Below are 24,873 nucleotides of genomic sequence, written 5' to 3'. Positions count from 1 at the left end.
CAGAATTGTTATTATCTTTTAACGTATTCTAGGTAGCTTTGGGTACCTTCTTAACGATAGCACAGAAGTAATTCAGGGACTCACCAATGTTCCTAGTTCAGACTGCTCAAATGTAAATAGTTATTTTCAAAAACTTTGGTTTTCCTTTTTAAATGCCTCATTATATTAACTAGCATCTTAAAATGAACAACCCAATGTAAGTCAACAGAGACTAAAATCCTGGACTTTATAATAAGCAACTCTTTAATGTTTAGGTTTCTCAAAGTGAAAAAAATCCTATTTTAAGGTTTATAAAAGCAGAGTAACAAGGTTTTGTACGATTCTAGGATTATTTTTATATAGCAGTGGTTCTCAAAGTATGCTTAGGGGATCCTGGGGAATTTTTGAGACCTTTCTAGCAGAGGCTTAATGAGATCAAACTATATTCATAGTAATTCTAAAATGTTATTTGCCATTTTCATGCTCATTTTCTCTCTAGTGTACAGTGACTACATGATGTGTGACATTACAGAAGACTGAATGCAGAAGCCAGATGTTAAGAGATTTGCAAAAGTAGAAAACAATTTTTTTGGTTTGGAAAATATAGTTATTTTTCATAAAAGTACTATATTAACATGTAGTAGGTTTATTTCTAATGAATTAATAAATATTTTTTAAAATTTCCCTTTTGGGGGCTTCCCTGGTGGCGCAGTGGTTGAGAGTCTGCCTGCTAATGCAGGGGACACGGGTTCGAGCCCTGGTCTGGGAAGATCCCACATGCCAAGGAGCAACTGGGCCCGTGAGCCACAACTACTGAGCCTGCGCATCTGGATCCAGCTTGTGCTCCGCAACAAGAGAGGCCGCGATAGTGAGAGGCCCACGCACCGCGATGAAGAGTGGCCCCCGCTTGCCGCAACTAGAGAAAGCCCTTGCACAGAAACGAAGACCCAACACAGCCAAAAATAAATAAATAAATAAATAAATAATAAAAATAAAGGAATTCCTTTAAAAAAAAAAAAATTTCCCTTTTGGGATTTCCCTGGTGGTCCAGTGATAAAGAATCCACCTTGCAATGCAGGGGACGTGTGTTCAATCCCTGGTCATGGAACCAAGATCCCACATGCCGCGGGGCAGCTAAGCCTGCGTGCCACAACTACTGAGCTCGCATGCCTCAACTGGAGCCCACGCGCCTCATCTAGAGAAGAGAAAATCCACACGCCACAACTAGAGAGAAGCCTGCGCACCGCAACGAAGAGCCCGTGTGCCTCAACGAAGGTCCCACGTGCGGCAACTAAGACCCGATGCAGCCAAAAATAAATAAAAATAAATAATAAATAAGTCTTTAAAAATAAATAAATAAAATTTCCCTTTTAATTTATAGTATGATAAATATCAATATTATAACCTACATAAACAAAAAGTATTTGGGATCCTCAATAATTTTTAGGAGAGTAAGGAGATCATGAGACCAAAGTTTGAAAATAAAATGTATTCCTTCCCGGTTATTCATTGTTAGAAAACTGTTAATATATAGCATTTCTATTGACTGGAACAGACTTGGCAACTGTAGTAGGTTGAGTAGTGTCCCCCAAAATTTCATGTCCACGTGGAACCTCAGAATGTGATCTTATTTGGAAAAAAGATCTTTGCAGGTGTAATTAGTTAAGGATCTTGAGATGAAATCATCGTGGATTTAAGGAGAGCCCTAAATCCAATGACTAGCGTCCAGAGAAAGGAGACGGAGATTTGCACAGAGAGAGACAGAGGGAATAAGGCCATGTGAAGACCCATTTTAACGAGGCAGACAAGCCAAGCAGTGCCTGGGGTCACCAGAAGCCAGAAGAGGCAAGAAAAGAGTCTTATCTAGAGACTTCAGAGGGAGTATGGTCCTACTGACACCTTGATTTTGGACTTCTAGCCTTCAGAATTGAGAGAGAGTTTTTCTGTATATTCAGCCACCAAGTTTGTACAGCAGCCTTGGAAACTAATATAGCAACCTTATACTCAGTAGGAGAGAATGATAGGAACTCCCACCTCCTTTTTGCCTTAGGAGGAGGCTTTCTCTTCAAAATTACCCATCTTCTCTGCCAGGAATCAAATACCCTCTGAGAGGTCTTACTTCAGCAAAGTGCCAAGCATTTGCACTCTATGAGAAACTAGTTAACCTAGAGAGTGCTAAGCGGTAGAATGTTTTTGCAAATTTAGCAGAAGTATCGCTGACTTCCAGATTGAGTTATTTGGTAAAGTGGAAAAGAAAGAGCTGAAATCAAATATTTAATGTTTAGCGATCTTTAGAGGAAAATTAAAATAGTGTAATGGATATTAATCATTAAATTACCTTGACTCTTTATTGTCTGTTATATACAGGTCCAAAAATTTATAGTTTTAATTCTGCAAATGATTCTGGTGGTCCTGCAAATCTGGATAAATCTATTTTGAAAGTGAGTATCAAGGTTTTGAGTCATTTCAAGATATGTTACCTTAAAAAAAAAAGATAAACTCTTAAATGTAAGCAAATGATGGGGTGTTTAAAATTTTTGTAAGTAGTACAATAATTCCTCATCTATATTAAATAAAAGTAAATCATACACATCTGTTGAGAGCCTGTAAGAAATTAAGGAAGAGCTGGATAAGGTCCAAACTTCTAAGTATATCATACACACCCTTTCAGGTCTGACTTAGTATTCTTTTCCAGCCTCCTCTCCATTACTCTTCTCCACTTAAAATTTTAGTTCATATCTCATTGTTCCCCCAAATCCCATATGATTTTTAACGATTCCAGGCTTTTGTCCATGGGCTCTCAGCCTAGAATGCTCTATTTCCCTTTCTCCATTTGTAACCTCTGTGAAGTCCATCATAACTCACCAGGTTATTTTCCTGGTGGTTCCATCAGCACTTCTTCCATCTTTTTAAATAATGACATGCTGGGTTACGGTTTATCTTTTTATATATGTTTCCTGTGCTAGACTGAATTCCTGAAGTATGTTTTTGTGCATTGCTCGTAGTGAGCATTCAGTAAAGATGTGATCAAAAGAAGGTATTTTTGAAGGTAGTTGGCTGTATAATCTTAGGTTAAACATATGGAAACAGCAGAAGGTAAAATGGCCAATAGGAAAAAATAGAAAACAAACTCTGGAAGCCAAAATAATTTGTGTAATCTAATTATTACAATTTATATAAGTTTTTACTTCTACTTGATTTGCCCTCTTTTTAGTGTAGCATCCATTCTTTCAGGCAATGTGCTTGGGCTGGTTTACATTAAGGCAAATTTCTGGGTTCCATCCCCAAGGATTCTGATTCAGTATGTTTAGGATAGGGCTTAGGAATCTGTCTTTGTGGTGGCAATCTAAGGGTGGTCCAAGGACAGAGTCTTGAGACATACGGCTTCAAGAGGCTTTATAAAAGGATTTTTGCCTTGCCACATGTTGTTGCTTTTTCCGTATCCCATTTTTTCTTAAATATATGGTAGGACTGTGGTCCAGTGAATGGGATTCCAATATATGATAATCACTGTATCTGATTTCAGCTGAAATTCTGGGCTTGGTTGGAAGGGATATAGAAAACTGTGTGATTTGTTTCTAATTATTTAATTATTAAATGTTATTTAATAATTCATCTTCTAATTGATATGACCTTTTTGGTCTCAACAGGTGGTAATTAATAACAAACTAGAGCAAAAAATTATTGGAGTGATAAATGAGCATAAAAAGCAAAATAATGACAAGGGAGTGATTTCTGGAAGACTTACTGCCAAAAAATTACAGGTATTTTGCAAACTTTTTTTTAAGTTACTTACTTTTAGTGGAGCATTTTTAAGACAGCTCCACATGTGAGATAAAATGACTTTTCAACTTCCATTGAAATTTCATGTAGATTAGTTCCATCTGCAAGAATAAGGAAGGAGCTGTGCCAAAAATAAGTACATGCATTAAAATAGTGATATGAAAACTAAATTACATTCCCAAAATTATGTTGGACTTGTGGTGGGCACTTTGCTTACATTTTCTCTGACACACAATCCTGGAAGGTATTTTGCCCCATTTTTCAAATGAAGGAAATGAGGCTTGGAAAGATTACATAATTTATAGCCTGAGGTTTTTAATTACTAAGGAGCAAAGTAAGCAGAGTCTGGATTTGAACCCAGTCCTGCCCAGCTGTAAAGATCATGCTTTAGAAAGTACAATAAAAAGCTTTATGTATGAACATGTTCATTGAAGCACTGCTGATAATAATAAAACATCTTAAGTGGTCACCAATAGGAAAATAGATTATGATATGTCTACCCAGTGGAATATTCTGTAACTATTAAAACTGATGAACAGTTTCTAATAATTTGGGAAGATGCTTATGTTATAATGTTAAGTAAAGTTTGTTTTTACAAAATCATAGACAAATGACTGAAAGGAAGGAAGCATACTACATTGCAAACAGTATCTTTAGATAGTGAGAATATGAGCAGTTTCTCCTGGTCCTTTTTTATTTATCTATAGTTCTCAGATTCTCAATACAGTGAGCACATTTAACTCTTCTAACTGGAAAAAAGAAAAGAAAAAAAGATATTTTTGAAGTTATAATTTGTGTCAGAGTTTCTAGTTTAAAATGAATGGGAGAATAGACTTAGTAATGAAAAAAGAGAAAATTGACAGAATGACTTTTTTACATTTCCCTTTCATAGGATTTATACATGGCTTTACAAGCATTTTCATTTAAGACTAAGGACATTGAAGATGCCATGACCAACACACTCTTACACGGAGGTGATCTTCATTCTGCCTTGGATTGGCTCTGTTTAAACCTTTCAGATGGTAAACAGTATTGTCATAAATGTCTTTCAGTTTATAAAACCTTTTGAAATAATTTCAATGTTTATGATATTTGTATCAAGCTTTTGACTTGTACTTAAAATTTTTTTCACTGTTATAATTATTTATTTTTAGAATGTTCTTACACTTTTCTAGTCTTTTTAGTATATTCTTAAAGGTTGTAGTCTGTGCAAGAAGAAATTATTTTTTTGTGTGCTGCTTTCAGTTTTTGATAGCCATTTTACAATGCACATAATACAGCAGATTCTCAAAGTTTGCCTGTCTGTAACCTGTCAGGCTGTGTATCCTCGTTTTGGTTTAGAAATTAGGGCTGTCTGGCTTTGGATAAATAATATTTAATTAAGCAGAGGGTCAAGGTTGTAATCTTTGGCAAGAACCTGGAATGCATATTGCTTCTATGACTGATTAAGGATACTGTCACATGTTGTGACAGGCAACCAAAGAGAGGGGAGGGTTAAGATTTTCTTATGGAAATTTAGGAGTCTAGCATATTGGGGGTGAAATAAATGGTCAACTAGAGGTGGGCTGGTTATCATCTAGAGAGTGTTCCCACTGGTTTGATAATAAAACGAGGTTCATCATAGGATTTCTATTCCTAGGAGATGAGCAGTAGAATAAAATTAGGTGCTCTTTGTCTAGACAGGGTTTATGTGAGTGTTTAATAAATATTTGTGTGTTTTATGTATCATGTACATGTTTATTTTCATCCCAATTTCTCTTAAGATGCACTTCCTGAAGGATTCAGTCAGGAATTTGAAGAGCAACAACCTCTAAGTAGGCCAAAATTCCAGTCTCCTCAAATACAAGCCACTATTTCACCTCCACTGCAATCTAAAACCAAAAAACAGGAAGAAGATCCTAAGATAAAGGTAATTTAAGAATTAAACATTTAAAGTTGTATAAAATCAGAATGAAGCACATGTAATAGTTCATAAGGGTATAAATATTAGGTTACAGTAATGTTTTTACTTATTGAAAATGTCTAATGGGTTTGCCAAACTCTTCTATCACTGTCGGTTTCAGTTATCTATTGCTACATAACAAGCCACCGGAAAATGTAGTGACTTAAACCAAGAATTTCTTCTGATTTTGCAGTCTGGACTGGGCTCAGCTAGGCAGTTCTTCTGCTCCATGAGGTGTCTCCTCAGACTGGAACATCCAAAAAGGTTTCTTTACTCACATGACTAGGTGCCTCAGCTGGGAGCTAGCAAGGCATCTCTCTCTCCACATGACTAGCTTAGGTTTCCTCTTACATGGTGATATTAGGGTGGTCAGACTTCTTACTTGACATATGGCTTCCAAGAGCAAGTATCTCGAGATAGTAAGCACCAGTGTACAAATTTTTGTCAAGCCTCTGCTTGTATCACTCTTGCTAATGTCCCATTGGTTGAAGCAAGTCATGTGGCCAATTCAAAATCTGTATGGAAGGGGATTACAGAAAGGCATTAATACTGGAAGGTGTACTTCATTACACTTCATTACGCATTACACATAACTACTCTGCATATCATAAAACATCTATGAACATGGGTGAACCTAGAGAACATTATGCTAAATAAGCCAATCACAGAAAGACAAATACTACATTATGTCACTTATATGAGGTACCTAATGTAGTCATATTCATAGAAACAGAGAATAGAATGGTAGTTACCAGGGGCTAAAGGGAGGAGGGGCAAATGGGGAAATGTTGCTTAATGGTTATAAAATTTCAGTTATGCAAGATAGGTAAGTTCTATACAGCTGCTATGCAACATAGTGCCTATAGTTAACAGTACAGTACTGCACACACACACACACAAAAGAACACACAAAAATTTTTGGAGGTGATGGATATGTTTAGTACCTTGATCATGGTGATGATATCATGGGTGTATGCATATGTCCAAACTCATCAAAATGATGAGTCTATATATATACATATGTATATATACAGTAAATAATTAACATTTTAATAATATGTACATTAAATATGTGCAATTTTTAATTTATCAGTTATACCTCAGTAAAGCCTAAAAATAAATAGAGCAAAATTCTGTGGAAACATCATCCCCACAAAACCACTGTTTTTAAGGACAACACTAGTTTTTAACAGTTCTTTCATTTTTTTGCCTCTTTATGTAAATGTATTCTTCGGATCATGGAAGTTTAGACTTAATTAATGTTGAGTTCCATTCATTTGTCCTTCACTGAACAGTAAAGAATGTGATTTTTGAGGCTTATGTGTCTACTGTTTCTGAGTGTAAAGAAATTATAAAAGCAGTGACACTTGATGATAGTTTTGACACCTTTTTCTAATTTTGATTTTTCAGATATTTGTTTTTTCTTTCTAGCCAAAAAAGGAAGAAAAAAATTTGGAAGTAAATATGAAAGAATGGATTTTGCGATACGCTGAACAACAAAACGAAGAAGAAAAGAGTGAGACTTCTAAAAGTTTAGAAGAGGAAAAATTTGACCCTGTGAGTAGAAATTTATATTGGGCTTCTAGCTGGATATACCTGGCAAAATATTTAACTTTTATAAGGCTTAGTTTCCTCATTTGTAAATTGAGGAAATAGTTACCTCTAGGCGTTTATGTGAGGATTAAATAAAATAACACTTAGGCAAAAACATGACACAAAATAACTGCTCAATATATGTTAATTACATTCCTCCCATGTTTAAAGAGATAATCACCAAGTATTTTTAAATGATTGTTCTGTGTAAGGAGTATGCTAAATTATTTGGATAATTTTAAAAAGCACCTTCCTTTATAGAGGAAACCCATTGCCTGGACAGAGAAAACTTACATATCATAAGATAAACTAAAAATATTAGGTTAAGTGAAAAAAGCAAGTTGTAGGAAGAAAATAACACAATACATATATCTGATAAAAGACTTCTGTCTAGAATTTATAAAGAAGTTTTAAAAGGACAACAGACACTTTACAGAGGTAGATATATGGATAGCCAATAAACATGTAAAAATAAGTTCAACATCGCTAGTCATGGGAAAAATGAAAATGAAAACTGTAGTGACATACCACTATGTATATATCAATCAAAATGGCTAAAATTAAAAAGATCAGTAATACCAAGTGTTGGGAGGATGTGAAGCAACTGAATACTCATACACTGATTGTAAGAGTATAAAATGAAATGGTACAACCACTTGGTAAAACTGCTTGGCACTTTCTTATGAAGTTAGACATACACTTACCATATGACCTAACAATTTCATTCCTAGGTATTTACTCAAGAAAAATGAAAACGTCAACAAAAAAAGACTTGTACACAAATGTTCATAGCAACTTTACTAATAACAGCCAAACACTGCAAGCAACTCTCAAAAACATTATATAAGAATGAAAGAAGCCAGGCAAAAATGAGTACATGCTGAACAATTTCATTATATTAAATTCTAGAAAAGTCATCTATGCAAAATCTGTCTCTAGTGAGAGGAAGCAGGTCAGCGGTTGCCTGAGTCCAGGGATGGAGGAAAGAGATTGACTGTTAGGCATGATGAGGAAACTTTTGGGGATGATGGCAGTGTTTTATGTCTTGATTATGATGATGGTTACGTGGATGTATACATGTGTCAAACACATTCACTTATACACTTAAAATGACATTTTATTAGAAGTGAATCATACTTTTATAAAGTTGATTTAGAAAGACAAAAAGGAAGTTGCAGAACAGCATGTGTAGTGTAATGAACTCATTTGAGTAAAACAATATACACACACACATATATTTGCATTCTTATGTATGCAAAGGAAACATCGGGAGAGATACACAAGAAGCTATTACTAGTGATTAGGACTGGGGTTGGTAGGGTGGGAGGGAGACTTCTTTTTTATACTCCTCTGTATCCTCATAAGTTTTTTTAACCATGTGCCTGTATTAAAGTAATATAAACAAAAATAATTTAGGACAGTACACATGTTACTTTGAGGTTCAGAGAAAGAGGTCTCTTCTGATTGGAGCATTAGGTCAATACTTCAAAGAAAAAAGTGGGACTTGAAGGATGCATGAAGTGTGCATAGGCAACAAAGAATGGGAAAATGACCCAGATGGGTGAAATATGTGAATAAGGGTACAGCAGTGGAATTGTGCAAGGGGCCTTTGAGTATTAAACAATAAACAGGATAAAATGTGTAGGTGAGCAATAGGAGTAAACAGGTGAGTTAAACTGAGTCTAGAAGATTTTGATGCCCAGAAAATGAATTTGACAACTTTTCCTACTGATTGTGAAGAGTTGCTAGAAGTATGGGGGCAGGTGACCGACAAGAAGAATTTGACATTTTAGGGCAAATTTAGTAGTGTTTAAGGTGATTTGCAAAGGGTAGGGAGGCCATTTTGGCAGCTCTTGCACTTGCTGAGGTGTGAAATAATAAGGTGCCAAATTGGAATTTGGAAGAGAAACATTTAAAGCAAGAATCAGTAGAAATTGATGATTTACTGAACATAAAGGTTAAGAAGCCAAAGTCAGCACGAGATTCGTAGGTGGAGGGATGGTGGTATCAGTGCCATAGATAGGAAAGATGGAAAGAATGAGTGTGATTTAGGTGAAATTGAGGCGATAGCCAACCCTTCTATCTGTTACACTGTATTGATGTTTGCTTCTACACAAAATGGTCCCAGAATTCAGGTGGTTGTGCTTCCTTAGTTGTCTCTTTTCCCTTCGTCTCAGCGGTTGTCTTTCATGGCAGCACTGCACATGCCTTCTTCTCCACCCCGAGCTTTAATGCTTCTCATCTGCTATCAACCTAACCTAAAGAAAAAAACAGTAATTTGAGTTTAGCTTTAACTCTGTCAGTTTTTGCCCAGCAGAGTTAAGTCCTTAAGTTTAATGGCACCCATCTTCCCCAGAGGCCTTTTTTTTTAATGTCCCTGGCTATCTTCCATAAGATAAAGATTATGGGAAGGTAACTTTCAGAAATTAGTATTATCCTGTTATTGCATATGCAATCCTTTAAATACATGTATTTATAAAATATATAAAAATTTAATTTTTCTTTTTACAGAAATGAGCTCATACTTACATTTTATTCTGTAGCTTGTTTTATTTTATTTAACATGTCAAGGAAGTTTGTCCATGTGGATCACCCTCATTCTTTTGCTACCTCACTTTTTCTCCCTATAGCTGACTCGTTTTCTCTGTAGAGATGTACCACGCTTGATTTCCAGTTTTCCTTTTCAATCAGTACTGCAGTAAACATCTATGTACCTGCAAATCTGCACGTTTGTATTATTTCTCTATGAAAAATTTCTAAAAGATTTGTTGGATCAAAGAATAAGATCAAAAGATCACAGGTTTTGATATAATACATTGACAATAGATAAACTAATCTTGCTCTTCTTTTTATTTCTTTATCATCATCTTATTTGGAACAACAGAATGAAAGGTACTTGCACCTTGCAGCAAAACTTCTGGATGCAAAGGAGCAAGCAGCTACCTTTAAATTAGAAAAAAACAAGCAAGGCCAAAAAGAGGCTCAAGAAAAAATAAGGAAATTTCAAAGAGGTAAACACTTTAAAATTCTCAGACGTATAAATATCTCTTCTTTATTGGCCTTCCTAGGATGGAGGTTGCCTCTTTTTAATGTCTGCTCTTTCCTAACAGTTTATAATTGGGATTGGCAGACTTTCTGCAACAAGCCAAATAGTAAATATTTTAGGTTTTGCAATTTGTTATGATTACTTAACTCTGCTGTCACAGCATAAAAGCAGCCGTAAACGATACATAAGCAAATGGTTATGTTCTCATAAAACTTTATGGATGCTGAAATTTCATATATAATTTTCACATGGCACCAAATATATCTTTTTGTCTTTTTCAACCAGTTAAACATGTAAAAATCATTCTTGGCCCACAGGCCATATGGAAATAGGCAGCGGGGCTGGATTTGGCCTGCAGGCCATAGTTTGTTAACCTCAGATGTATACCATAAAATACCATCTCCGTTCAAGAACAAGAGGTGGATATAATTCCATGAGTATTTATTTCTAGTGAAGATGTTTTTCCTGGCCTTCTACATCTGTTAAGTAATTGTTCTGAAAATGTTAGTATATGATGTGAAAATAAATTGCCTCTGACTTCTAGCACAAATTCCTAGTAGGAAGTGTTGAATAATTGACTACAAGGAAAAAGAAGGAATGTTGTTTTTTTAAACCAATTTTTACAAAGTAAAAAGGCATGAAAAACAAATACAAATAAAACAAAAATAAGCATCATGGTTTTTTTGGTAGAAATGGAAACTTTAGAAGACCATCCAGTATTCAATCCAGCCATAAAGATTTCACATCAACAGAATGAAAGGAAGAAGCCTCCTGTAGCCACAGAAGGGGAAAGTGCTTTGAACTTTAATTTATTTGAAAAATCTACAGCTGCTACTGAAGAAGAGAAAGGTAAAATGGAGGGAAAGTGTTCCAGGGTATAATTTGTAAATAGAAAAATGTCAAGGACTATATAATTGAGAAATTGTTACTTTGTATTCCAGCAAACTACATAAGATGGCAGTAAAGTTATGCTTCCACATACTGTCTTGGAAAAGTAATAATTATGATAACTTGTATAGCGTTTTGTAATTACAAACATCTTGCTTCGGCCTCATCTCTCTTCAGTCCCTCCTCCAAACTCCTGCCAGAATTATCTTTCCATAACACAGATCAAAATGTGAGTTTCCTGTTAAAAATTTTAATCACTTAGCAAGTTCAAACCCTGTATCATGGCACTGAAGAGCCTTTCCACCTTATTCTCCCAGCTATGTACTACAGCTACATCATTCTTTTTTTTTTTTTTAATTAATTTATTTATTTATTTATTTTTGACTGCATTGATTGGGTCTTTGTTGTTGCGCGCGGGCTTTCTCTAGTTGCGGCGAGCGGGGTGGCTACTCTTCGTTGCGGTGCGCGGGCTTCTCATTGCGGTGGCTTCTCTTGTTGTGGAGCACGGGCTCTAGGCGCACGGGCTTCAGTAGTTGTGGCTCGCGGGCTCTAGAGCGCAGGCTCAGTAGTTGTGGCGCACGGGCTTAGTTGCCCCGCGGCATATGGGATCTTCCTGGACCAGGGCTCGAACCCGTGTGGCCTGCATTGGCAGGCGGATTCTTAACCACTGCGCCACCAGGGAAGCCCCAGCTACATCATTCTTTAAAACATATATTGTTTCATGGCTCCATGACTTTGCTCATCCTGTTTTCCCCTTCTTGGCCAACCTTTCCCTTGCTAAGAGGCTTGAATCAAACAGCACCTCTTCTTTAAACCTTCCCTGATTCCTGCTGTGCCACCAGAGGTGTGTAAGTGTGCTCTTCTTTGTGCTCATAGGTAAATTATTGATATAGCCAGTATATTTATCACTCTGTAATATAGTCAGTTGAATCCCACACTAAATTGTCAGTTCTTTTAATTGTACATTCTTTCTACAAATATTTATTGAATTTTTATTGTTCATAATATCAGGTGCTACATGTACAGTTATTAGCAAAATAACTTGATCTTTGCCCTCTTCAAGTATACAGTCTAGCAGGGAATGTAAGCTTTAAACAGACACAGAAACACAATTACAAACTGATGTGTGCTGTCGAAGAAAGAAAACTGGCTTCCAATAATAAGAGCTAATAAGGGGGCCTCATTTGCACTGGGGAAACCTTGCTGAGGTCTTGCTCTGAGATCTGACAGATGATTAGGTATTAGCCTGGTAATGAGTTGGTGGAAAGAACGTCTAAGGAAGGAGACAGTACATTGGAAGTCTAAGGTGGAAAAGAGCTTAGAGCATCACTATTCAACAGAACACACTATGATGGGAATGTTCTGTATCTGCACTATCCCATGTGGTAGCTACTAGCCAAATATGAGTACAGTTGACCCTTGAACAACGCAGGGGTTAGGGCCGCTGACCCCTGTGCAGTCAAAAATCTGCGTATAACTTTTGACTTACCCCAAACATAACTACTAATAGCCTACTAATGACTGGAAGCCTTAGTGATAACAGTTGATTAACATATTTTGTATGTTATATGTATTATATACGTATATGTATTATATGTATTATATACTATATTCTTATAATAAAGTAAGCTAGAGAAAGAAAAACATTATTAAGGAAATCATAATGATACATTTGCAGTACTGTACTGTATAGATTGTGAGTTTATGTTATGTATGTACAAGATGAATCATCTGTCAGTACCTGTATCAACATTGTCTTGTATGATTCAAAACACTGTAGATGTTATATGTATTACTAACACTAGACATCAAAAATGAAAAGGCAATGTGCAGAAGAAATTCTTAGTTGTTTATAGGTATAATGATTCATGCACTGATAACGAAGAAGCAGCAATACGATTGCTTTAATGGTACCCTAGTGTAATCAATACAACTGCGTCACGTCACTGTTAGTTTAGCCTTATACACTAATGAAAGAATCATTATAAAATTTTTATGGCATACAGTATTACAGTACTATTCATAATATACTATTGGAAACATTGTTAACATTTTTTAAAAAACCACTTACCTATGATGATAGGCTGATATGCAATTTCTCCAATTATGAGAGAGAGGGATTCTGTAAGGTAAGGTAATTCTTTGAAAGCAAAGTTATAAAACAAAGAAAATAACACATTATTAATTTTATATTATCACCTCATGCCTGTGTAAGGATAGGCTATCCACTTCAATATAAGTCTTACACATGATGTTCTTCATGTGTGTTTTTGTATATTTATTGAAAAAAAAATCTGCATATAAGTGGACCTGTACAGTTCAAACCTGTGTTGTTCAAGGGTCAACTATATTGAGCACTTGAAATGTGACTAGTATAACTGAGAAACTGAAATTTTAATTTTAATTAATTTAAATTTAGCCACATGTGGCTGGTGGCTACTGTATTGGGCCAGGCAGGCTTAGAGCATTTAAGGAATTGACTCATGACCAGTGTGGGCTACAGCATAGTGAGCATGGTGGAAGACTGACAACAAATAGGCACGGATGGGCCGCAGAGGGCTTTTAGGCAGTAGTGAAGAATCTGGACTTTATCTTATAGGCAACATGAAGCCATTGACAGTGGTGGTAGTGGCAGCTGTTAAGCAGAGAAAGGACATCTGATTTATATCTTTTCAAAAGAGTCTACCAAACATTGTAATTCAGAGTATTCTAAACAATTCATCGCATGGATTATATCATAGATATTTTACAATAACACATAACTTAAGATACTTTTTTAAAAAGATCCAGATTTTCACTGATTCTGTCCATCAAGAGGATTTCCTTGCATCACTTAAAGAAGAGCAGGCCTTTCTGTCTGTCTTTTTTTAAACCTATCCTCTTCTAAAAGTCTGTTCCCAAAAGTGAGAGAACATTAATCTCTCAAAAGAGACTGTATATTACTACATAACCATTTTTAAAGAACCAATCTTTTATCATTTTAGAGAAAAAGAAAGAACCTCATGATGTAAGAAATTTTGACTATACTGCTCGAAGCTGGACTGGAAAATCTCCCAAACAATTTCTGATCGATTGGGTCAGGAAGAATCTTCCCAAGAGTCCAAATCCTTCCTTTGAAAAAGTTGCAGTAGGTAGATACTGGAAATGTAGGTATGTTTTTGGTTAACTGAATGAACTTATAGAAAAATCTAAGATGAAAATCTTTTTTTTCTGATGAGTTAAGTAGATATTTAGGAGGCTAATTCCACATCTCAGATTGATAGTGCTTATAAGTCATTATGTAGTATCATATCTTCCATGGGAATATTTAATTTAAATAATTAAACTACAGTTCAATGTTAATGGAATTCTGACCTTTTTTACTTCATCAATTTTATTTTAAAATGTTTTTGGCTTCTTTGTAGGGTAAGGGTAATCAAGTCTGAAGATGATGTACTGGTAGTATGCCCTACAATCTTAACAGAGGATGGCATGCAAGCTCAGCACCTGGGAGCTACTTTAGCTCTTTATCGTTTAGTGAAAGGGCAGGTGAGACTTTTTAGACCTAAGTGTTTCAAAAATCATTTCTGGAGTAATGGGTATATTTTGTCAACATAAAACTGTATCTGCATGTGGAAGTTAGTTTTTAATTATGGCCCTTTGTGCCAATTTTCTCTTTACTGTATGCTTCTTCTGATTAGTCCTTGTTTCTGCTTATTTATAATTTTGACTTCCTCTCACTTCTAAACATAGTTCCGTCTTTCTCTCCTTAGACCAGAGGCTCTGAACCATTTGGTCCAGCTTTGTAAGCTATACTAATTTACAGGTTAAAAAATAGTTGTGCTAGAGTGGTTGAATTAAGGAGAGTTTTTTTTTTAATTTTATTTATTTATTATTCATGGCTGTGTTGGGTCTTCGTTTCTGTGCGAGGGCTTTCTCCAGCTGCGGCAAGTGGGGGCCACTCCTCATCACGGTGCACGGGCCTCTCACTATCGCGGCCTCTTGTTGCGGAGCACAGGCTCCAGACGCGCAGGTTCAGTAGTTGCGGCTCACGGGCCTAGTCGCTCCACGGCATGTGGGATCTTCCCAGACCAGGGCTCGAACCCGTGTCCCCTGCATTGGCAGGCAGATTCTCAACCACTGCGCCACCAGGGAAGCCCTAAGGAGAGTTTTTAAACATTTGTTTTCCTTTAACGTTATATTGTCTCTCAACTTTAAAAAATTAGACACTGGTTCCAGTTTTCACTTTTAGGTTATGTTGACTGTAAGCTTCCAGTTTAAGGAAAGATGAAAATAAAGTATTACTGAAGAGAGCACTTTTAAGAGAACACAATGCTCTTTTTTTTGGTTGGGGGGTATTGTCAACATTTCCTTTTTATAATAAACGTATATGTCTTTCTTCATGGGGAATTAGAACTACTGAAAATTTAGGCACTGATTAAGTGGAACTCCAACAATAATTCTTTTCCATTTTGTGTCAGTAAAAGTTCTTAATGTCTTTATTTCCCTCATTTTGTGGAATAAGGTATCATAAGCTAAGCTTAATTGATGGAAGTGACTATCAGTGTTACAGAAATAATTGTGGGCTCTTTTATAACACAGAATTAAGATAACTTAGTTTCATCCAGTGGAGTTCATTTAAAATACTTTGACCTGTAATATTATACAACTGCTGGAATCTCAGAGGGAACTTTGTTTTAGAGATGCTTTATGGATCATCTGAATATTTAAATAGCACCACTATAGGAATAAATAATAAACATGTATTTAATAGTTTATTGTGTTCCAGGAATAAGCACGTTACACGATTAACTCAGTTTACCTCAGAGTATGCCTGTAGGGAGGTACTATTATTAGCCCCATTTTACAAATTTAGAAACTGACACCAAGAGGTTAAGTTACTTGCCCAAGGTCACACAGCTAGTAAGTCTAGAAGCCTGAATATGATATGCTATTTATAAATTTGCATCATATACATGTATATCTTATATTAAAGTAGTAACTTACTAGTTTAAGAGACATTTTAAGAAGAAGGCAGCTGTCCTTTTAAGTTCTAACCTATTGAATTTTGGTGTCCAGTAGTTAGTGAAAATGACATAACTACTGTTTTTTCCCTTTATAGTCAGTTCATCAGTTACTTCCACCCACTTACCGAGATGTCTGGCTGGAGTGGAGTGATGCGGAAAAGAGAAAGGAACAGTTAAATAAAATGGAGACCAATAAACCACGTGACCTTTTCATTGCCAGACTTCTGAATAAACTGAAGCAGCAGCAGCAACAGCAACAACAGCACTCTGAGAATACGAGAGAAACCTCTGAAGATCCTGAGGAATCTTGGGAAAATTTAGTTTCTGATGAGGATTTTTCTGCACTGTCCTTGGAATCAGAAAAGGCAGAAGATTTGGAGCCGGTTAGAAACCTCTTTAGAAAGTTGCAAAGCACACCTAAGTACCAGAGACTGCTAAAGGAACGGCAACAGTTACCCGTGTTCAAACACAGGAACTCAATTGTCGAAACTCTTAGAAGGCACCGGGCTGTGGTGGTGGCAGGTGAAACAGGGAGCGGCAAGAGTACTCAAGTGCCACATTTCCTGTTGGAGGACCTGCTTCTGAACGAGTGGCAAACAAGTAGATGCAGCATTGTCTGCACCCAGCCCCGGCGGGTCTCAGCGGTGAGCTTAGCCACAAGAGTGTGTGATGAACTGGGCTGTGAAAATGGACCTGGAGGAAAGGTGAGACACTGTCCAGCCTCACCTCAGAGAGCGCTGACCTCACTCAACCTGTGCCCTTGGGACCCAAATGGAGCCTGTGCCGTATATGAATTTTGACTGATGCTGTTTGTTCAGTAGCGTATCTCAGGTGTTTCTCATGTTTTCTTGGCTAGATGTGATATTCTGCCACTCTCCTTTATATGAAAAGGATTGTCAGTAATTATCATTAAAATTCTCACATAAAAGGAAAAATATATTCACTTTAATAACTGAGTATTCAAATATATTACATACTAAGTTGATCATTCAAAGAATATAAACACATGCAAGTATAACTGTAGTATCAGATATCTCAAGTATTTGGAAATCTTTTCTGTGGGATGTATTCCTGAATGATTTTCATTAGTTCAGTGAACAGAAGGAAAAAACAATATAAAAGAAAATGCCAGACTATTTTCAAATCCTGTATATAAAAAAATAATAGAAAAAGTACTTAAATATCCACTGTCACACACTTTGCGATAAAAGTATACACAAAACTGGCCAAACTTTAACCGGAGTGACTGTAAAGTATAGGAATTAATAAAATTGCTTTAGAACCAAATGTAATGAATTCCCAGTTCATATAACTCAGTTTACTTTGAATTGTTCTTTATAAATATGATACTTAACATCTTTGTCTCTATCTTTAAGTTAGGTATCCCTTCATTAAAAAAAAATTTATTTGGCAATTTTTCTTGGTTTCTCTCATGAAATGTAAGAGGAAAAAGGACATAATTTCTGTCTTATAAGGAATTTACATTAAGGGCATGGCAGACATGTTTACAAATATAACAAAGGAATGACTGAAGGAGACAGAAAGTAAATGTGATGGGAATAGAAGTGACTTCAGGATTCCCATCAGGCACCACTGGTTTTTAATGGTTGCAGCTTTTATGAGATCTTGATAGAAAAGTAGACCAAATTGTAGGAGCTTCTCTAAAATTCTCTTCCTCAGTACCTCAATATTTTGCTCCAAGATAACTTATTAAGAAATTGATTAAATCTATTAATATTTTCGTAATAATGTTAATGGTACTCAAAGCAGGTGAACAGCTTTTTGTTTCAAAACTGAAAAAAGGTTTTTCTTGTTTAAAATTGCCGAAACTAATTTTATAGTTTTATATAATTGAAGACCATGGGAAAGTAATAAATTGCACTAAACAGATTTACTTAGACTGCTCCATATAGTAGCAGGATCAGCACCTGTACTTTTTAAAGCTTGTTTCCTAGATCATTTGTGAGAATCTAATCTTGGCCTTGTGTTTTCCCTTCAGAATTCTTTGTGTGGATATCAGATCCGGATGGAGTCTCGAGTGAGTGAATCTACCAGGTTACTCTACTGTACAACAGGGGTTTTGCTAAGAAAACTTCAAGAAGATGGTCTCCTAACTAATGTGTCTCACGTTATTGTAGATGAGGTGAGTTGATTCTGTAGTCATGTTCAGAAAAAAATTCTAAACATTTTTGTATTAAAAAGATGTTACTTCTAAAACTAGCTAACATTTTCTTCATGCTTATTAAATGCCAGACACTTTACATATAATAATTATTTAATTTCCTCTACAAATAATAATTAATTTCCTCTAACAAATGTGTCTCCTGTAAATTGATTTATTTAACAAATGCTGTATAACATTTGCGATATGCAAGGTGCTATTTTAAGGACTTCATATATACAACTTCAATTAGTCCTTCCAGCAATCCAGTGAAGTAGATATTATTATCCCTATTTTACAGTTGAGGCACACAGAGGTTAAATAGCTTGCTCAAATTCACACGGCCAATAAGCTCCACAGCTGGGGGTTCAAACCCAGGCAGTACATCTGCAGCCATCTCTTACCAGTCTGCTGCCTCTCAACTACATTTGTTAAAGGATTTTCTCGGATTCTTATAAAAAACAAGGAATCCTCATCAGTATGTCATTTTCTCTATAGATATACCCCTACTTGAATCAAATTTGAATGCACACTAAAATTGAATTATGCCAAAAGTTTCACATTAGAATTATTTAAAATGGTATACTAGCCTAGTATATGTTAAACTGACTTGCTTTGTACATAATTTTTTGAAAAAGAAATAAGATATACAGCATTTCTATTATTCAAAAAAAATTTTTTTCTATGTTCCCTGATGTAAAGTTTCTATGAATGTCTGTTAATTCACCAAGTTCAGAAGGCATTAGTGAAAGTTCAGTCATTCTTTGATTTTTAATTAATAGACCATACATAGATTATTGGGTTATTTTCCTCATTTTGGTTAGTAAGTATTAGAAGTATAGAGAGATACAAAAATGAAAATAAAGATTATCTGTAGTCTCATCCAGAAAAAAAATTAATATTGACATTTGTGCATTTATATATGTGTATGTTTAGCATGTGTGATATTTATTTTATAATTCTTTCACATCATTAGATAGTCTACAAAAACACTATTTTTTAATAGCTTTATAGAAGTATATAATTTGGATATCCCATAATTTATTTAACCATTTTCCTGTTGTTGGACAAGTTTAGGGTAAGATGTTTTTAAATATAATAATTTTGGTAATAGATGAATGATAGGAATTCATTTTTATCTAAGGAGTCTTTAATCTTCAGTGGGAGAAGGAGTTGTACTGTTATCACTAAGATGTCAAAAAGAAAGAGGATGTATGGCTGCTTGATTGAGCAGGCCCATTGGTAACTTGCTCCTGGCAGTGTTGGGTGGGGAATGGGGTGTCACAGTTGTAGCTGTGCATGGCTAAGACCTAGATTTTATCAATATCCTCAAGAATCAACTTAAGTCAAAATGCTAATTTATCTATTTATAATGTGAAATTTTTACTGCTAGGTAAGATGAAATACTTATATCAGCCAGTCAGTAAGTTTTCTTGTAGCCCCAAATTATTAGAAAATTGATTGATAAATATATATCAAAATGAACCCTAATTTAAAAGTTAGACCAACTTCAGGGAGCTTTTCTTTGATGTTTTAGTATTAGCAGTCTGTAGGTGTGATTTACTGAATTGTGCTTCAGTGTGATAATGTCAACCTCTTGTTGAGAAGTACAGTAAGAGTAAGAAAAAACCCAGTGAAATTCATCATCATGTTAAATATAATGATGTAAGAGATGCTGGCATAGAGTTCATTACGTTATTCAGGGCCTTCTTTATGAAGATGCTCAGGATAATACTTCTGGCTTTCTTATTAGGAATAGTTGTGCGATTTGTTTTAGTTTATGGTCAGTGTGTGAGTTAAGTAGCTTTTCCTCTGGCTGCTGGTATGTTTACAGCCAAACTTTTTGCCCACCTCTTCCAAGTGTACTTAATAAAGCATACACTTTTATTAGCTCTATTTTATGTTTTATCCTCATTTTTAATTTTCTTTTTAAAAAATGTCAGTATCTGTATAAATTACCATCTATTTGAGGAGGTTCCCCAGATCTGTTTCTCCATCAGGAAATCTTTCTTTCTTGAGCTTCGGATATAAATATCCTGGTCAAACTACCAAAGTAAAAACATCCAAGATTATTCCTTCTTCTTTCTCCCATATCCCCTAAATCCAATCACCTAGACTTTGTTGATTTTACTTTTCTCACATTCACTTACCTCTCCATATTCACTGGTATTGCCCTCATATAGGCTACCATTATCTCTTTTAATTAGTACAAAAGCCTCTAATAAAACTTCCTACTTTCTGTTTTGCTCTCTTCTACTACATTCTTCAATTATAGCTGGAGTTATCTTTTTTAAAACAAAATTCAGACCACATGATCCCCCTGCTTTGAAATATCTTTCTCACTACCCTGACTCATTAGGATAAAGTCTCAACTCCTTAACACGGTTTACAAGACCTCATATGGGCAGATTACTGAGTACCTCGCCAGCTCTATCTCTTGCCCGTTCCTCATCCCATGCTCAAGGCATCATTTTTGTTTCTTCATTTCCTGAAATGTATAATTATCCCCCTGTCCACCATGATTTTGCACAAGTTGTGTCCCATGACTACTTTTTCTCCCTTTATCATACTGTTCCTTTCTCCTCCTTTTTTTAAAACTCATTTCATTTCTCAGCACAGATGGCAGATACCTCTTAGTAGCCTTCCTGACCACCTGAATTAGCTACCCCTTGCTGTACAGCAGAAACTAACACATTATAAATCAACTATACTCCAATAAAAAATATATATATATAAAACAAACAAAAAAAGAATATTAGACCCCTCCCCCCCCAAAAAAAATTAACTACCCTTCATATGTAATTTCAAACCATCCTCTACAGTATCCTCTTCCAAGGCTGTAAACTCTGAAATGAAAAGACTATCTTAGTCATTTTTTAATCCCCAGCATCTAGCACAATGCTTAGTACTGTTTGTAGTGAACACTTGACCGCTGTTGCCTCCCTTCCGAGCAAATGAATGATCAAAACCGTTTTAATTTTTGTTATCTTGATGTATTCTATCTTTTGTATGCTGCCTTAATCTCATAAAATAAAATGGAGTAGAAATAACTCCAGTACAAGAAGTTGGAATATAGACTGGTACATCCAGCAGTTACTGAGTTCTGACAATGTCCCATGTTTTTTTATGCTCTATAGCAGGTTTACAATGCTCGTCCCTAAAATGCATCTGTTGGAAGGGCATAAGAGCCTTTTTCTCAGACAGTTGATAGAGAACCTGTCAGATTCCTACTAATCAAATTCCCCTTTTTCCTACATAGTAGATAAACCATCTGTCTTGTTGCAGTTTTGTGTCTGTTCAGTTGTGTATTAGTAGCAGTGCTTTAAGAGTTACACTAGCTTCTAAGTGAAATTTGAGACACCCTAATCTTATCAGCTGCACACTTACAAACATCTCCTAAGGTAGAGTCCTACTATCATAGCTACTCTTGTTCATTATATGCTGATTTTTACCGACTTCAATTTTAGAGGGTGACTTTATTTTCAATTCTGAAGATCTGCCTTATTTGAAACATACAGCTTCTCTTTCTGCATGTACTGACTATATGTAAATATTGATTAACTTTTAGTAGATTTGAGTGTCTGATTGTTTTAGCCTATTACTTGACCTTATGATTTTTTTGTTCCCCTTATGCTAGGTTCATGAAAGAAGTGTCCAGTCAGACTTCCTACTAATTATCTTGAAGGAAATTTTACAGAAACGTTCTGATCTACATTTGATTCTAATGAGTGCCACTGTAGACAGTGAAAAGTTTTCTAGCTATTTCATACACTGCCCTATTCTGAGAATTTCAGGAAGAAATTATCCTGTTGAGGTAAGTTTTCTTTATAATGCATATGTAAACAGAAACTACATTCCCACCAGTGAGTGTCACCATAAGACAGGCCCTTAAGTGTGAGCCTAGAACGATTCCTAGGGTAGTGCAACTCAAGAGAGGACCTGAAGGGCTTCCCTGGTGGCACAGTGGTTAAGAATCTGCCTGCCGGGCTTCCCTGGTGGCGCAGTGGTTGAGAATCTGCCTGCCAATGCAGGGGACACGGGTTCGAGCCCTGGTCTGGGAAGATCCCACATGCCGCGGAGCAACTAGGCCCGTGAGCCACAACTACTGAGCCTGCGGGTCTGGAGCCTGTTCTCCGCAACAACAGAGGCCGCGATAGTGAGAGGCCCACACACCGCGATGAAGAGTGGCCCCCGCTCGCTGCAACTAGAGAAAGCCCTCGCACAGAAATGAAGACCCAACACAGCAAAAATAAATAAATAAATAAATAAATTTATGAACAAAAAAGAATCTGCCTGCCAATGCAGGGGACACGGGTTTGTGCCCTGGCCCGGGGAAGATCCCACGTACCACAGAGTGACTAAACCCATGCGCCACAACTACTGAGCCTATGCTCTAGAGCCTGCGAGCCACAACTGAGCCCACATGCCTCAACAACTGAAGCCCACGTGCCTAGAGCCCATGCTCTGCAACAAGAGAAGCCATGACAATGAGAAGCCCGCGCACCGCAACGAAGAGTAGCCCCCACTCACCACAACTAGAGAAAGCCCACGCACAGCAACAAAGACCCAACACAGCCAAAATAAATAATAATAAATAAGTTAATTAATTTTAAAAAGAGAGAGAGAGAGGGAGGACCTGGAGATGGCCTTGGGAATCAGATGGCTGGTGCTGCCTTGACTGAGGGTGAGTGGGCTGGAAGGAGGATTCTGCTGACGAACGACATACCTCAGAGGTACACAGCGTAAAACACACTTCCATAGCAAAGGCATTACATCCAGATTGGGGGTAGCTGCCTAGCAATAAGGAACTCCTTTTTCACCCATCCCTCAAATTTAGGCTTGTCTTTGAAGCTTCCTTCTATTCTTAATGTTTGCCCTTTTGGTTCAGCTGATAAAGGCTGCTCTTTTAATTGGTTTTCACATGTAAAAAATACACACCATGATGTGCTTTGTCCTGAGACTACTAGGAATAGATCCATCTACATCAGCCAAGTTCTTCACTACCAATAAATGCAGAAAAAAGCTTTTTTCGTAATATTCTAAATTAGCATTTGGTGACATTCAAAAGGTAACAATCCCTTGTTCTCTTTAAAATGATATTTACTGAAATGAATTTGAGTTCACTATTTATATGCCTTAATCTATGCAGGTTTTTCATCTTGAAGATATAATAGAAGAAACAGGCTTTGTCCTGGAGAAAGACTCAGAATATTGTCAGAAATTTCTGGAGGAGGAAGAAGAAATAACCATTAATGTTACAAGCAAAGCAGGGGGAATAAAAAAGTATCAGGTAAAAATAAAACATTTTTGAAAGACATCTGATTGTGATATCCAGGGAACAAACTGCCATAAGAGTTTAAAAATATGGCTGACACAGTGCATTCAAATATAATCTGGTAGAAGAAGAACAGATATGATTATGAGCAAATTTTAAAGGTCATTTCTTTAAATCTTTGTTTCACTGACTCTAGTGTTTGGCTTACGATATTTACTTTATCTCAGCACCTTAGATAGTCAGGATGGGGCAGGACCAAAATCTAGATCCTTGCCATTGGTTTTCCTAGCAGCCTCTGTCCTGACATGAGCCAACCTTAGCTCTATACTATCCAGGGCAAGCACGGATCTTCACAGAGAGTTAATTTACTTTCAATGACATAATTTTAGAAATATCACAAAAGCTACATTATCCTGCATTTTGGCCAGTGGTACTATACACAGTATTTTCATTATATCCACAATATTTCATTCATCTAATGGAAGCACAAAGTAGAAGTTACTTTATCCTTTAGTTAAGCAGATGAACCAAGGAAGCAAAAACTAAAATCTTTCCCTAAAACTGCAAAGATAGAAATTAGAAACTAAAGAAAGACTTTAAAAAATTAAAAGTAGTATTTCAAAGGAGATGATTGGAATTCAGCAACCAAAATAGAATCTAGAAGGAATGAGGCAGGTGTAAATTACTTAATAAAGTTAGTATTACCTCTCTTGGCCAGGCTGCTTTTCAGCTGCCACAGAACAATGCATCCATTGTTCTGTTTTTCTTCATTTCTTTTTTAATTTAGGGTTTACATGCCAAGATAAAAAGGTTTGCTATACTTAAGGGGGCTGTATGAAATGAAATTAATAGGAGAGATGAAATTTTGTAATACTTTAATTCTGTTAAAAATTGTATTCTTGCTATATTTTAACAAAATAATAGTGACAATGAGAAAAATACAGATTTGAATGAATGCAAATAGCTCCTTTTTTCCTTCTTTGTCTTATAAAAATACATAATATTTTTGTTCAGCTTTTTCTGATTGTGTTTCTTTTAGGAATACATCCCAGTTCAGACTGGAACAAGTGATGATTTAAATCCATTTTACCAAAAGTACAGCAACCGCACTCAGCATGCTATTCTCTACATGAATCCTCATAAAATCAACCTGGATCTCATTTTGGAACTTCTTACATATTTAGGTATGTATCTATTTCT

At 36.0% G+C, this 24,873-nt stretch overlaps 1 protein-coding gene across 2 annotated transcripts in view; it reads left to right on the top strand.

The window, feature by feature from the left end:
* Positions 1–24,873, top strand: part of DHX29 (DExH-box helicase 29) — a 47,650-nt gene that overhangs the window by 5,733 nt on the left and 17,044 nt on the right. The window contains exons 2-15 of one of the 2 annotated variants that reach the window (XM_007195595.2): positions 2,347–2,420; positions 3,630–3,743; positions 4,655–4,784; positions 5,526–5,671; positions 7,136–7,261; positions 10,182–10,308; positions 11,034–11,192; positions 14,216–14,381; positions 14,636–14,759; positions 16,333–16,941; positions 18,237–18,380; positions 22,036–22,212; positions 23,548–23,688; positions 24,713–24,857. In XM_007195595.2, the coding sequence (XP_007195657.1) occupies positions 2,347–2,420; positions 3,630–3,743; positions 4,655–4,784; positions 5,526–5,671; positions 7,136–7,261; positions 10,182–10,308; positions 11,034–11,192; positions 14,216–14,381; positions 14,636–14,759; positions 16,333–16,941; positions 18,237–18,380; positions 22,036–22,212; positions 23,548–23,688; positions 24,713–24,857 (2,382 nt within the window). The remainder of the gene's footprint in view (positions 1–2,346; positions 2,421–3,629; positions 3,744–4,654; positions 4,785–5,525; positions 5,672–7,135; positions 7,262–10,181; positions 10,309–11,033; positions 11,193–14,215; positions 14,382–14,635; positions 14,760–16,332; positions 16,942–18,236; positions 18,381–22,035; positions 22,213–23,547; positions 23,689–24,712; positions 24,858–24,873) is intronic. The other variant, XM_057540026.1, reaches the window with a different exon arrangement.

The sequence above is a fragment of the Balaenoptera acutorostrata genome, chromosome 2 (assembly GCF_949987535.1).
Source record: "Balaenoptera acutorostrata chromosome 2, mBalAcu1.1, whole genome shotgun sequence".
NCBI classification, from domain to species: domain Eukaryota; kingdom Metazoa; phylum Chordata; class Mammalia; order Artiodactyla; family Balaenopteridae; genus Balaenoptera; species Balaenoptera acutorostrata.
The sequence above is the reverse complement of the archived record's forward strand: the minus strand, read 5'-3'. Positions and strand labels throughout refer to the sequence as shown.